This window comes from Eublepharis macularius, chromosome 10 (assembly GCF_028583425.1).
Source record: "Eublepharis macularius isolate TG4126 chromosome 10, MPM_Emac_v1.0, whole genome shotgun sequence".
NCBI lineage: Eukaryota > Metazoa > Chordata > Lepidosauria > Squamata > Eublepharidae > Eublepharis > Eublepharis macularius.
The window spans coordinates 11,449,850-11,464,017 of record NC_072799.1 but is presented as its reverse complement, the minus strand read 5'-3'; the positions used below and the strand labels follow the sequence as shown (position 1 = coordinate 11,464,017).

Below are 14,168 nucleotides of genomic sequence, written 5' to 3'. Positions count from 1 at the left end.
ATCAACTTGTATTTATATTTTGGATTTTTGGTTCCAATGTGCATTACTTTGCACTTGGCTACATTGAACCTCATTTGCCACATGGATGCCCACTCTTCTAGCCTCGACAGATCCCTTTGGAGTGCCTCACAATCCTCTCTGGCTTTCACCACCCTGAACAATTTCGTGTCATCTGCAAATTTAGCCACTTCACTGCTTAATCCCAATTCCAAATCATTAATAAACAAGTTAAAAAGCATTGGACCCAATACCGACCCCTGTGGCACCCCACTGCTCACCACCCTCCACTGTGAGAAGTGCCCGTTTATACTCACTCTCTGTTTCCTATTAATTAGCCAGTTTTCGATCCACAAGAGGACTTGGCCCTTTATCCCATAGCTACTGAGCTTACTTAGGAGCCTTTGATGAGGAACTTTGTCAAAAGCTTTCTGGAAGTCAAGATAAACAATATCTATCGGGTCTCCCTTGTCCACTTGTTTGTTCACTCCCTCAAAGAACTCTAACAGATTGGTGAGACAAGATCTTCCCTTACAGAACCCATGCTGAGTTTTCCTCATCAGCTTTTGGTCATCAATGTGCCCACTAATTTTATTTTTGATAATAGTTTCCACCAACTTACCCGGTATTGACGTCAGGCTGACTGGCCTGTAATTTCCCGGATCTCCCCTGGAACCTTTTTTAAAGATGGGGACAACATTAGCTACCTTCCAGTCCTCAGGAACAGATGCAGAGTTTAATGACAGATTACATATTTTTGTGAGGAGATCTACAAGTTCACACTTGAGTTCTTTCAGAACTCTTGGATGTATGCCATCTGGGCCCGGTGATTTATCAGTTTTTAAATTATCTAGCAGTCGCATAACCTCCTCTCTCGTCACCTCAATGTGACTCAGGTCTTTCAAAACCCCTCCCAAAGTCAGTGCTTCCGGAGTGGGCATGCACTTCTTATCTTCCACAGTGAAGACAGAAGCAAAGAACGCATTCAGCTTCTCAGCCATTTCCCTATCACCCTTTAGTAATCCTTTTACGCCTTGGTCATCCAAGGGCCCCACTGCCTCCCTAGCTGGTTTCCTACTTCTAATATATTTAAAGAATTGTTTATTGTTTTTCTTTATGTTCTTTGCAATATGCTCCTCATATTCCCTTTTTGCCTGTCTGATCACAGACTTGCACTTTTTTTGCCACAGCTTATGCTCCTTTTTATCAACCTCACTCCGACTAGTTTTCCACTGCCTAAAAGAATCCTTTTTACCTTTTACAGCTTCTATTACATTGCTTGTTAACCATGCTGGCCTTTTCCTAAACCTATTTGTGCCTTTCCTAACCAGCGGTATATATTTAATTTGAGCTTCCAGGATTGTAGTTTTAAATAGTCTCCAAGATTCCCCAAGTGTTTTGACCTTTTTTACTTTCCCTTTCAGTTTCTTCTTCACGTACCCCCTCATCTCAGAAAAGTTACCCCTTTTGAAGTTAAACAAGGCTGTGTTGGTCTTATTTGGCAATTTCCTATTTATACATATGTTGTACTCAATAACATTATGGTCACTGTTCCCAAGTGGTGCAATCACATTTACATCTCTCACCAGGTCTTCAGCATTACTGAGGACCAAATCCAGGATCACCTCTCCCCTAGTAGGTTCTGTAACCATCTGTTCCATAGCACAGTCATTGAGACAGTCTAGAAACTCACTTTCTCTCCCCCGATTCGAACACCCATTGGCCCAGTCAATGTGTGGGTAGTTAAAATCACCCATTACAACACAGTTTTTTTGTTTAGCAGTCATCTTTAATCCTGTCATCATTTTATAATCCTCCTCTATTTTCTGATCTGGAGGGCGATAACAAACTCCCACAGTTAAGTTTCCATTTGGGCCCGTAATTTCAACCCATAGCATTTCCAGAAGCGAATCTAATTCAGTTACCTTCTCAATCTTACTGGAATGTATACCTTCTCTGACATATAGAGCCACCCCACCACCAACCCTTCCCTCCCTATCCTTCCGATATAATTTATATCCAGGAATCACCGTGTCCCACTGATTTTCCTCATCCCACCAAGTTTCTGATATGCCCACAATGTCTATGGATTCGCCCAACACTAAACATTCCAGCTCCCCAATTTTACCTCGGACACTTCTAGCATTTGTATATAAACACCTGTAACTTCCCCGGCACACTTTGCCTCGAGACGTAGTTAGGTCATCTGCACTGTTTGTCTCCATCTCAGTTGACAACTCTAATCTATCTCCCTGTAGAAGTGTTATACCTAGCCCTTCATCTCTCTGAGATGAACCATCCTGAACCAGAGACACTTTATCTCTTGTCGGCTTTCCCCTAGCATTTAGTTTAAAAACTGCTCTGCCACCTTTTTGATTTTAAGTGCCAGCAGCCGGGTTCCTTCTCGGGACAAGTGGAGACCGTCTCTCTTGTACAGCTCCCGCTTGTCCCAAAAAGAATCCCAGTGCCTAACAAACTTGAACCCTTCCTCCCTACACCATCGTCTCATCCACACATTGAGACTCCTGATCTGCGTTTGTCTCTCTGGCCCTGCGCGTGGAACAGGTAGCACTTCTGAGAAGGCTACCTTGGAGGTCCTGGCCTTGAGTCTCCTGCCTAACAGCCTGAATTTTTGTTCCAAGACCTCACGACTGCATTTCCCAACATAGTTGGTTCCAACATGGACCACAACCGCTGACTCTTCCCCAGCACTATCTACCAGCCTATCTATAACACGCGTAATGTCCGCTACCTTCGCACCAGGCAGGCAAGTCACCATACGGTCAGAACGCGGTTGTGCCACCCAGCTATCTACTTGTCTAAGGATCGAATCACCAACTACCAAGAGCCTCCCTCCTGCCCCACCCAGGGATGGTTCCTTGATGCGAAAGGAAACCTGCTCACCAACTGAAGAAGAGGTCCCTTCTGAGGGCATGTTCCCCTTATCCTCAGTACAGTGCCCTGATTCCACAAGATCCTCATTCTCCTTGACAACAAGAACGCTGCCATTTTTAGAGTGGGACACATCTATCCTGTCCCTGAGAATCTTGTCCTCGTGCCTATCTAACTGTCTCCGCTTCTCCAGGTCAGCCACCTTGGCCTCAAGGGTACGTACTCGTTCCCTGAGAACCAGGAGCTCCTTGCAGCGAGCACACATCCAGGACTTCTGACCAGAAGGCAGATAGTCATACATGTGACACTCAGTGCAATACACTGGAAAGCCCCCAACCCCCTGCTGGCATTCTGACTTCATTATTCTGTTTTAGGAATAACACAGAAAGAGGAAAGAAAACGGCTATGATCCCCCGGCTAAGAGCCACAGGCCAAGAGCCCTTTAGCTCTCGCCCTTCGGCTCGCGCCAAAGGCTCGCGCCCCTGCCCAGCAGTTGCCTTTTCAATGCAAAAGGTCACTTCCTGCTAAGCACAGGAGGTGAGCACAAAGGGGGTGTGTGGCTTGTACTCCAGCAACCCCCAGCAGCCTTACAAACACACTCACCCTCAAACACAATCAAGCCCAAACACACTCAGCCTCAAAACTACTCTCAAATCAACACAAAACTACACACAAAAAGCCCCAAAGCTAGAGAGGACCACCCTTAGCTTCTCAGCTTAACCCACCACAGCCAAGAAAGGCAAAAAGCCCTTACCTCCTCTAGCAGCTGCAGACCATGTGCTCCTGAGCCCAGGTGACTCTGCTCATAAATACAAGTTTACAAAGACATAGCATTAGCAGCAGGAATCCAATACATGTATTGTCGAAGGCTTTCACGGCCGGAGAACGATGGTTGTTGTGGGTTTTCCGGGCTGTATTGCCGTGGTCTTGGCATTGTAGTTCCTGACGTTTCTCCAGCAACAAAACACTCTATACCCGACAATAGCCCTGCAGAGAAGATTAGCACATCAAGTACCAATCCATATACAAAAGAACCTCCTCAGGATACAGTGAAGCCTCCCGCCATTAGCATTCCACACCCTGGGAAACTCTTACAGGATGACTCAGCTCAACCCCACCCCTCCTGAGTAGATATAAATGACCTGCCAACATCTTTTCCACACTGTGACACTGAGAGATCTCTGTCTTTTGGGCTACACCTCTGAAGATGCCAGCCACAGCTGCTGGCGAAACGTCAGGAACTACAATGCCAAGACCACGGCAATACAGCCCGGAAAACCCACAACAACCATAATCCAATACATAGTTGAAGAAATGTTGAAACAGAGCTTAAGGAATTCTTGGACAGTCATTAGACAACATATAACTGTGCAGTAGGATCAGAAGCACAGGTAGCACATAGGAACACATACTTAAAGCAACAGATAGGTCATAAGTATAGACATGGGCACGAACCAAAAAACAAACAAACCGGGAGGTTCGAGGTTTGTACAATTTCATGAATCACAAACTTTCATGAACTTGCCCCGTTCCTGAACCAGTTCATGTGGTTTGTGAAAACGTCATTTTGGGGGCAGCGGAAGGTCTGCAGAATAGGGGTGTGAGCAGGGAAAGCAGCAGCAGCCCTTTGGAAACAAAGTTTTGCACAGCCCTTTGGATACCAAGTGGCAGGGAAGCAGCAGCAGCTTCCCTGCCACTTGGTTTCCAAAGGGCTGTGCAAAATGCTAGGGTTTTTTTTGTCTTTGCAAATCCTGAAACATGTCTTAGAAGGAGGGGAAAGCAGCTATTTAATCCTTTCCTGGCTTTTAAAGCCAGGAGGAAAGTGCAGTAATGTTACAATGTTGCAATGCTACAATGTTATAACGTTGCTACACTTTCTTGCCTTTGGGGAAAAAAGAGTGTGCATACCCCAAACGAGGAAGGGAAAACCAGCCATTTACCCCTTTCCTGTCTTTTAAAGCCAGCAGGGAATAAGCAAACTTCTGCAAACATGGGAAGCAGAACAGATACTGAAACGCTTTAAAAGTTCCAGCCGGCATTTGAAAGCAGCAACACTTTTCTTGCACGCAAGAGAACTGTTGTTCCTTTCAAATGAAGGCACTTTTTTCAGCTCATGGAGGATCCCCCTCCCATCAGCTGAAAAGCGGCAGAAAATCTCCGGTTGCCTAGGAAACTGATTGATCGGCGCCAGGCTGTCTGCGGTGATGAACCGAAAATGAACCAAAAGAACCAGCCTAAAGTTCATCCCTGTTCATCAGAAATAGGCTCTGACGAACCGCTGGTTTGTGAGCCACGAACTGGCCAGGTTCGTGACGAATTTTGGTTCGTATTTCAGTTCATGCCCATCTCTAGTCATAAGTCGTAAGGCAACATAGTGGTTAAGTCTATGGTCTCTAACTCATTAGTGAAGCATCTGAGACCCCCACCCTACAATACAGCCCTTCTATCTGAGTAAAAAGCCTGTTTGGATAATTCAGTTTGGCATTGTTTGTGGAAAGCCAGGAGAGTGGGGGCCCTCCTGACCTCCTCAAGCAGGACGTTTCACAGGATAGGGACCACCACAGAGAATGCCCGTGTATGGGAAGCTGTTGATTTTGCCCATGTGCAGGGTGGCACCTACAGGAGATCCATTTAGTAGTAATGTCTTCCCTTTGTAAGTTGCTTTGAGTACTTCTAAAGTTGAAGAGCGCATGAATAAAAATTTCCAGAGGGCGCCTTGGGAGGTGACTGTGCCAGGAAGATGATGTTTTTTATCTCAACATGCCTGAAACCTCCAAGCCACATTTATATTTTCCCTTCTCTTATTGTATTGTGTTTTCTCTTCTCATTATTAAACCTGTGTAATTCACACAAGCTTTTCCAAATGTCCCTATGCAAGATAACACATACACATATGACAATTCCAAACACCACAATTAAGACCTATTATCTGGTCATTCTGGTGGTGGAACTTGGTGCCAGAGTAATCAAGATGCTCATAGGGCTGTGGCTGCTAATAGGGAACAAACAGCGCTACTGTGGGGAGAAAGGAAATTCTGGCCACAGCATACATAGGAGCAGACACAAAATACGGAATTGGGCTTTTGAAAGTGAGCCAATATGGTGCAGGAGTTAAGTGTATCAATCTAGAATCTGGAAGGTCTGCTTTTAAATCCCTGTTCTGTCATGAAGCTTGGCCCAATGATACGCTCTCAGCCTAACCTACCTCATGAGGTTGTTGTGGGGATAAATCAGGAAACAGGGAAAGAGCCATGTGCAGTGCCTGGCAGTCCTTGGGAGAAAGCGTGGAATAGAAATGTACTGGGTAAATATCCTGCTTTGATTCCCATATCTGTCTCTTTCAATAGGATTCTGGAAACAAACTCCAGGAAGGAGATTCTCAGTGGAGAACATCAGCGAAGGAGAATGCAGGACTTCTCATCAAGTACGGGCTGAGTAAAATGAGCTTCCTCTTTCTTGTTGCTTTAGTTTCCTTCTTTCTGGTCTTTTCACTTCAGTAATCATATGTAAGTATTGGAAACTATGATTCAAGAGCCAGTTTTGCAGACTCTGAGGATGATTTTATTTGTAAGCCCATTTTTAAAGCTTATGTTCCAGTAGCGCGAGTCACGTTAGATAGTATCTGGAAATTTACTCTGAAGATGACCTATCTGGAAAGCAAGTCTGTGTTCTTTCACAGGGCAGTCAGACAGTAACATTCGTAGGTCTTGGCAGTCTTGGTTCAGGATGGCAGACACCCACACAGACGCATAGCCGCTGTGACAATCCCCACTGGCTCAGATACCAGGCTAGGAAAACTGTGGAGCCTGGGTGTGGGTGGAGACCTGCAGCGCAAAAATGTTGCTTTATACGGACATGCTGTCAGTCCCTGGCAGGTAGATCCCCCTTGTTCGCTACAGCAATCACACAGGTGCGTTGGTTGAAGTAACTTTATTAGCACTCCATCAAGTTCAAGGTGCTTAGACAACGGGATTGGCAGAAGTGATGTAACGGGTTGGTAGTGTCAGTTATAGTGAAGATTCCCGCCGCCAGGGGGGTTGATGGGGAGAAAATAGGTTTAGGCTAGACCGAGCAAAGAATGAAATCATCTCATTTCCCAAGAAGGATACATCTCGAGCCAGTTGCAGCCGGCCTTCAAGGACGCTTGCTGGAAGCAGCAGGGAAAGAGAAAGTAAATGCTTGTAAGATAACTCACTAGCTTAGCATCAATAAGAAACTTCTCATGCCCTCAGAGGATCAGCACATAACACAGAATACATGCATGGCAGATATGCAGGACGGCATACATGACACACACTCGTGGACCTACTTGATTGGCTTGGTTTGAGTAGTTGTGGAAAAAGAGACTTCGTTTTGGCTTACATCAAGAGGTGCACAATTGGAATGAGCTCTCCTGATAACCTAATCGAATACTTTTTTGGTAGCCTATGCTGTGGGCCTCATATATGGCTTTTGAGAGAGGGGGTGTTTTTGGTATGATGGGAAAGCAAGAACTTGGAATGTCATCTTTATGGGTTGTAAAGGTTAACGTAGCTGATGGGTGGACAACAGCCCTTTCAGTTATTTCTAAAAAATTTTTTTAAAAGAAACCACTGGCTTTGGCTCATCACTAGCCCTGATCGAGGGCCAGTGGCACAGTCATCTGTGTTCATCACCTTCGGTCCAAAGTCTTAGACAGCTACTGCATTGCCAGCTAGAGGAAGTGTTGCTTGTCTGTGCCAGAAATAGATATGGTCATTCATGTTAGGGACTGGGCAACAAGAACCCCAATTACCATTGGAAAAAATATTAGAAAATAAAAACAGTATTGCTATATTATATCAGTTCAGAACATCCCTCCATGCTTCTCTGTGCATGTGTAGATGGTGCTGTTACTACTTTATTAGTTCTGTAATTAAAAAAAAACCATATTTTCCTGCAAATTTGGGTTTTCCCCTCAGTGTGCTAGATGGGTAGCTGCGTTTGTCTTTAGCAGTAGAAAAGAGCAAGAGTCCAGTAGCACCTATAAGACTAACAAAATTTGTGGTGGCAAATGAGCTTTTGTCATTTGACATCTGAAACCACTCCACTCCCCAAGACATAAGGTGTCAGATGGACTCACATTCTAGCTGTATCTGAAGAAGTGAGCTGTGACTCATGAGCTTTCATGAGTCACAGCTCACTTCTTCAGATACAGTAAGAATGTGAGTCCATCTGACACCTTATGTCTTGGGGAGTGGAGTGGTTTCAGATGTCAAATGACTAAAGCTGGTGTGATTGGATAAGGTATGCAGAAGGGTGGCGGGCGAGAAAAAAATCAGCACTGGAAATGAGACAGGAAGCCTAGGTCTCTATTCAGTCCAGGTAGATGCATTGTCCTGAGTTTTGTTATCAGTTGCGATTCAGCACTGTGCAGAAACATATACTTTAGCCCTGGATTTCCTCCCCTTGCATTGTCAGATTTTTTTTGATCCACGTGTGGCTTTTATCCTTAGCTGTGAGATACATGATAGGATAAAGGTTAAGATGTTCTTCTTAACCTATAAAACAGCTCAGGAATCAAACCTGCTGCCTAGAGAGGTTTCTGAATCCCCTTGTTTGGTGGCTTTCAGGAAGGTTGCCCAGGCATCATCCGGGGACGAATCAGATACAGTATACCTTGACTGATTTCTCATTTTAAGAGAAATTGCAGGGTGTTTTATTTCCCTGAAGACTGTAGTTCCTCTGGAGAAGGGGAGAGGTTGCATTATCAATTTAGAGAGGTCATCTGGAGATAAAACAGGAACAGAAAGACATGAGAACTTGTGTTCAAAAAAAGATGCTTACTTATAGGAAAATGTGAGTGTTCACTCCAGGAAAATGTGGATCTAATAGGTTTATAGAATGTGAAATGTTCAAAATGTGTTCTTCTGTGATGAGCAGTTGTCAGATATGCTAAGAGCATGTACATACTAAAGCTTGTATGAGGCCTACACTTTTAAAATGAGAAATCAGAATGTGCTTGAGAGCCACAATTTATAGTATATTAAATGTGGATGAAAATGACAGATTTATTTTTTATCTGTGTTATTTACAGTCTGCCTTTCTCACCGAGACTCAAGGCTGATTACACAGTATAAGTCAACAGTACAATCAACAACTGGGACAGTCAGTAAACATTACAATAGGGTATGGATTGCAGAAATTTGAAAAAGTATAACATTTGAATACAGGAATACAAAATGGGAAACAAAACCGACATAATTTGACACAACATATTAAATGACACAGAAACAAACATTGCTCAGTAGTATAGTCTACAGTCCCTGTCCCTTTACTGATATTTTGTTTCTATTGTAGGACGCCTCCTAGTGTGCAAGAAGAGCATGTAAGTACTTATTTTGCTTAACGTGAAGTTGTAGGAAATCACTTGTCACGGGAAATTTTTTCTCTGTGTTAAAATGATGAAACTCCAAAGGGCTTTTGTCGTTTGGTCTCTGTGTTAAGTGCTGAATGCTGAAAAGCCAACCATTTATTTTGGAATGTTAGTTACTTTTGGCGGATATACTAAAAGCTTGTATGTACGATAAATTTGCACGAAGCCTGCTCTTTTAAACATGCTTGAGAGCCAATTTATAGTTTATTAAATGTGGGGTTAATAGGTTTCATCTGTTTTGGGGTTATGCAGGTATGTTTCATGTTAACATTTGGGCTGCCATTTTTTGGCATGAATTGAAACGAAGTTAAAAGGATGCTCAAGAATGAAACAACATACTTTGCCTTCTTGCTTCTATACTGTAGTTGTGGAATGCCGTGTGCAGAAACGCCTGTCTGTTTTGTGCTTGGTACTTTCACATGTGCATTGCACTGTAGTTGCTTCTGTGGTACCGCAACAACAGTGCGCTTAAATTGCCTGTACCTAATTAACATAGCAGCCCCTGTGGGCATACTTAGCCACTTGGCCCTAAAATGGCTGCTCTGCAGGTTTGCAGATCAGCACAACTGCTAATCACGAAGAATCAGATTGAACTCTTCAAAGAAAGATGGTAGGGCTTTATCAAAAATTTAAAAAACCCAAACTTTACGTGAGGTATTCTGTATGAGAAGTCGAAAGATGGGCGAGAAAACTTGGCCACCTTGGCTGATGCTTAAATGATTGCCGTTCTCTATGGTGTTTTTTGTTTCTGCCTAAATGATTTAGGAGCAGTCTTCTGGCCCTGGGAAATTAGAGCTGTGCCAGTTGTGTAAAGAAGAAAGCACCCGAAGCCAAAAGAAGGTAAATGTAAACCAAAGAGTGGCTGACCTCAGGAAAACATTTTTCTGCCCTCATTCTGTATTCTGCAGTTGTCTAAGGGATAATTCACACATTAAATTTTCAGCAGGAATAGGCTATCATACTTTGGTCACATCATAAGAAGAGTCACTGAAAAAGACAATAATTCTAGGAAAAGTAGAAGGCAGTAGGAAGAGAGAGACCCCAGAATGAGATGGCTGGACTCAAGAAAGGAGGCCACGTCCTCCAATCTGCAAAATCTGAACAGGACTGTTAACGATAAGATGTTTTGGAGGTCTTTCATTCATAGGGTCACCGTAAGCCAGAAGCTTCTTCATAGCACAACACACACACACACACACACGGAGTAGCAACACTTCTCGCCCTCTGCTCCAGAGAGATTCTCGTGACCTATTTGTCAGGGGCTCTGTAAAGAGGATTGAAACCCAGTAGCTTCCTTATTATATTTTTATCTGACTCTTCCACTGAGGGCTCAGAATGGCATAGATGGCTCTCTGTTCCTGAATCCTGTTAAGTAGGTTAGGCAGGCAGAGAATGTGATTGGCTCAACGCCACCCAGCAAGTGGGAATTTGAATCCTAGCCCTAAGTTTGGCACTCAAACCACTCCTCTCAGCCCTGCGCCTTAGGAACAGGGCAGGCTGGAAGCTGAACAGACAAACCCACGCCCTGAGCATTTTAGAGCTCTTTCTGTCCAAGATTGTAATGCAGGGTTTCATTTCCAGCAATAGAGGCTACCAGGGTGTTAGGAGCAGATCATTGGAGAGAGAAGCCTGTTTGTGTCTGGCTGGAACATGAACCGGTTAATGTTTCCTTCCAGTGCAAAAGTGTACCTGAATTCAGACGCCCAGTAAATTTTATCTCCATATTTCCCTCCTGTACAGAACGTTTGCAAGAACTGCAGTGGGATCTTCTGCGAGGCCTGTTCAGCAAACGAACTACCTCTTCCCTCCAGCATCAACCCGGAACGCGTCTGCAACCTATGTCATAAACACTTGATGCAGGAGTATTCTGCAAGCCCCTCATAAATTCAGAACTGTAAGGTCTGCCAAACGTTGCTCGTCTTCACTAGCTGACCTCCTCTGTGAAACATGGTAGCTTCTGGATGTGTCTGCAGCTGTTTGGAGAGATTTTGAGAGAACGCCTGCGGGACCAGAGAGCCAAGGGCATGCTAGAATTGTGTCGATAGTCATCCTTCACTGCAAATGTTCAAGGATCCTAGGCGAACCATCCTTGGAAGAGTTTCATCCGATGTCTTGACTCTGCTGTGAAAGAGTTCCTTGCTCATCATCTCCATTAGAAGCAAGTGCTGCAGGCCGTTCGTTTTTGCAGACACAGAAGAGAGACTGTTGAATTACTTAAACATGAATTGAGAGCTGTATCTGAGTTCCTAGCAAGGGACAAGAGTGCAAACTATGAGCTTGTGAAAAAAAACACATTACCAAGGGTTTCTCTCTCTCTAGTGTCCTTCTCCCAGGAAGCCAGCTGTGCAGATGGGCATGTCTTGCATTAGTTCCTAGAAGCCACATGGATTAGTCTGGTCCAGTATCACCCACTTGCTTGTTTATGTGGGTCACACACCCCACCCATCAAGCTTCCTAAGAGGGAGCCAGAGAATGCACCTTGACTTGCCCACAGATCCATACAATCTGTGATATTTCTGAGTCACACAGCTCTCTGAAGGAAACAGAGACATGTGTTTCCAGTGGACACTGTATATTTATATATGTATTTTAAAAGTAGATTCTGAATCAGCCTGTTGAGAGGCCCTAGGATGGAACTGGATGACTCATGTTTTAAAAAAAAGGCAATTAGTGTAAGAAAGAGAAATCACAAAGAGGCTTATATTTACCTGTTATCTCAGATTAATTTTTGGTGAGGCTCAAATGTTATACATGTGCTGCTTAAAGGGGAATGCATTCTATCAAACTCCTTGAGGGAGAACATGTGATATGTGAATTGCACTGCACGTACTTTTATCTGCACAGCTGTCCGAAAGTTTGCTACCAAAAACTTGGCCAAGAAATGTGTAGGGTAGCTTTTCTGAACTACCTGGTGGGTAGCCTTAGACACCTGTTTTTGCAGAATGGCCGGGGGCCGCCAACTGCTTGTAAATTCCTTGAGCCAGTAAAACGGAACTTGAATCCTGAATATTTTGCCTGATGAATTAAAATTTGCAGAGTTGCATATTCAGGCTATAAATGCAGTAGGGTTGTATAGAGATTTGTTTGTGTCAAATTAGGATGCTTTCCTAGTGAGATGGTGGTAATTTCTTAGCTGTAAGCTAATAGATTTTAAGAGTGTGTTACAGAATATACTTTGCAACGTAATGGGCATACCTCCTTCTTAGTGGAGTGCTCGGTGCTTGTTTGGTAGCGCCCCAAATGCTGTTGCTTCTCTTGGACCTCACATAACCATCCTGGCGAACCTCATCCATGCTGTGGGGGAAGAAGACCGCTAAACTGGAAACTTGCAGAATGCAGTTGTGCAGACAATCAATATTTAAGGAAGTACAGTGTGGTTTGTTTTACCTTCAGTGTGTTACTTTTGAGAAAGCAAGAAAAAACAGAGCCATGAGCTCTGCGGACTATGTCCAGCGGGCTTTGGGTGACTTGAGAATGCTGTAGTGTACACACAAACCTTAAAAATAATTTTTTAAGCTGGTTGCTGTTTAGTAGATATAGTCATCCAGCTGTATTGCCTCAGTGTAGAATATTTTCAGATTGTCTGCTTTAAGCTAGTTTACGAAGAATTGCTCCATCTGTGCGTTGCGGCATGTTTCTGCCCAGAATAAGTTATGCTTCTTAGCACAGCCAAGATGCTGCCCCGATCTATGTGAGCAGTGTGTGCCATTTTATTAGCTTAGTAAAATATTTATACTGTACCTTTCCTTTAGGCTGTGCACTGCAGGGGGAGATTAGAAGTGGTAGGCCATTACTGATCTACTCATTGGGGACCCTAGAGCATCTTTTATACGCCTCAGCCTTGAGTGGGTGGAATTAGCTAGGCAACCGCAACAAAGGTTGGTGAATGTGTGTGTCCTGTTCTCTAAGTGCAGTTTCCTGCGTTACTTTAAAACGAAGAGCAAACGCTATCAAGATGATACTGGTAGAAGAACAACGCAAGGGAAAGAGGAAATCAGAGTTTTTGTGCGCTTACTGCTGATAAACTGGTGTAACTTAGTCACTGGATAAAATACAGAATGAATCATGATTGGGGCTACTTTTAACAAAAGGTGCTCAAGGGGGGAATATTAGCAGCACCACCTGATTATGCAGTTAAAGAATAGTCTGTATAAGAATTAGCAACCATAATGGAATGTGATTGGATTGCTGCAGGTGAGAAAGACCGGAGGAAATCGCAGCAATGGGCTAGATCCAAGCCAGTAAGTAGTACAGAATGCTGAGTACAGGTAGATTAAGGGGGAAGTTACATATTTTGTACTCGCATTTCAGTATCCCTTGGTTTGGAAACCGCTTGCAAAAACATAACGCCATGAAATACTATTGACTTTCTCTAACAAAATATGGCACACTTCTCAAATGAACTGAAATGACAAAACGCTTCTTTAACCTGTGCCACTTCTGTTGAGAAGGGGTTGGTAGTATCAGATGAAATTCATATGATTGACTGCTCTTCCTTAAAAAACATTGCTGTAGTGAACTGTTGTAACAAGAAAGAGTTTTGACCCACTCTTCTGCGTTTCTAAATGAAGGAGGACAAGCCATTGTTACGTAAATCTCTTCTTCCACCGACAATCCATACTAGTGCCAGCCAGCCGCAGGATAATTACCTTAGCTGCAACAACTGAACACAAAACTAATTACAATACAAAAGATCCTTGTATGCACTGACGTGAAACGCAGTCTGAAAAAGGAATTTCTGTTAGCGTTAACGTAGGGTTTTTCCCCAGTACAATTTTCTACTCTGCCTTTAGCATGGGAACCAAAGGCTTTTTATAGTCCATTTTTATATCTGAAATAAGAACAAGGGAAGTGGTCAGTTGATTGAGAAGGGAGACTTCGGTAT

At 43.7% G+C, this 14,168-nt stretch overlaps 1 protein-coding gene across 5 annotated transcripts in view; it reads left to right on the top strand.

Moving 5' to 3' along the window:
* RUFY3 (RUN and FYVE domain containing 3) overlaps positions 1-13,872 on the top strand; it is a 74,014-nt gene extending 60,142 nt beyond the window's left edge. For all 5 annotated transcript variants that reach the window (XM_054989826.1, XM_054989825.1, XM_054989829.1 and 2 more), the window contains exons 15-18: positions 6,237-6,313; positions 9,208-9,235; positions 10,049-10,123; positions 11,024-13,872. In XM_054989826.1, coding sequence (XP_054845801.1) covers positions 6,237-6,313; positions 9,208-9,235; positions 10,049-10,123; positions 11,024-11,167 — 324 coding nt within the window. In that variant the 3' untranslated portion in view covers positions 11,168-13,872. The remainder of the gene's footprint in view (positions 1-6,236; positions 6,314-9,207; positions 9,236-10,048; positions 10,124-11,023) is intronic.
* Positions 13,873-14,168: the final 296 nt, after the last annotated feature.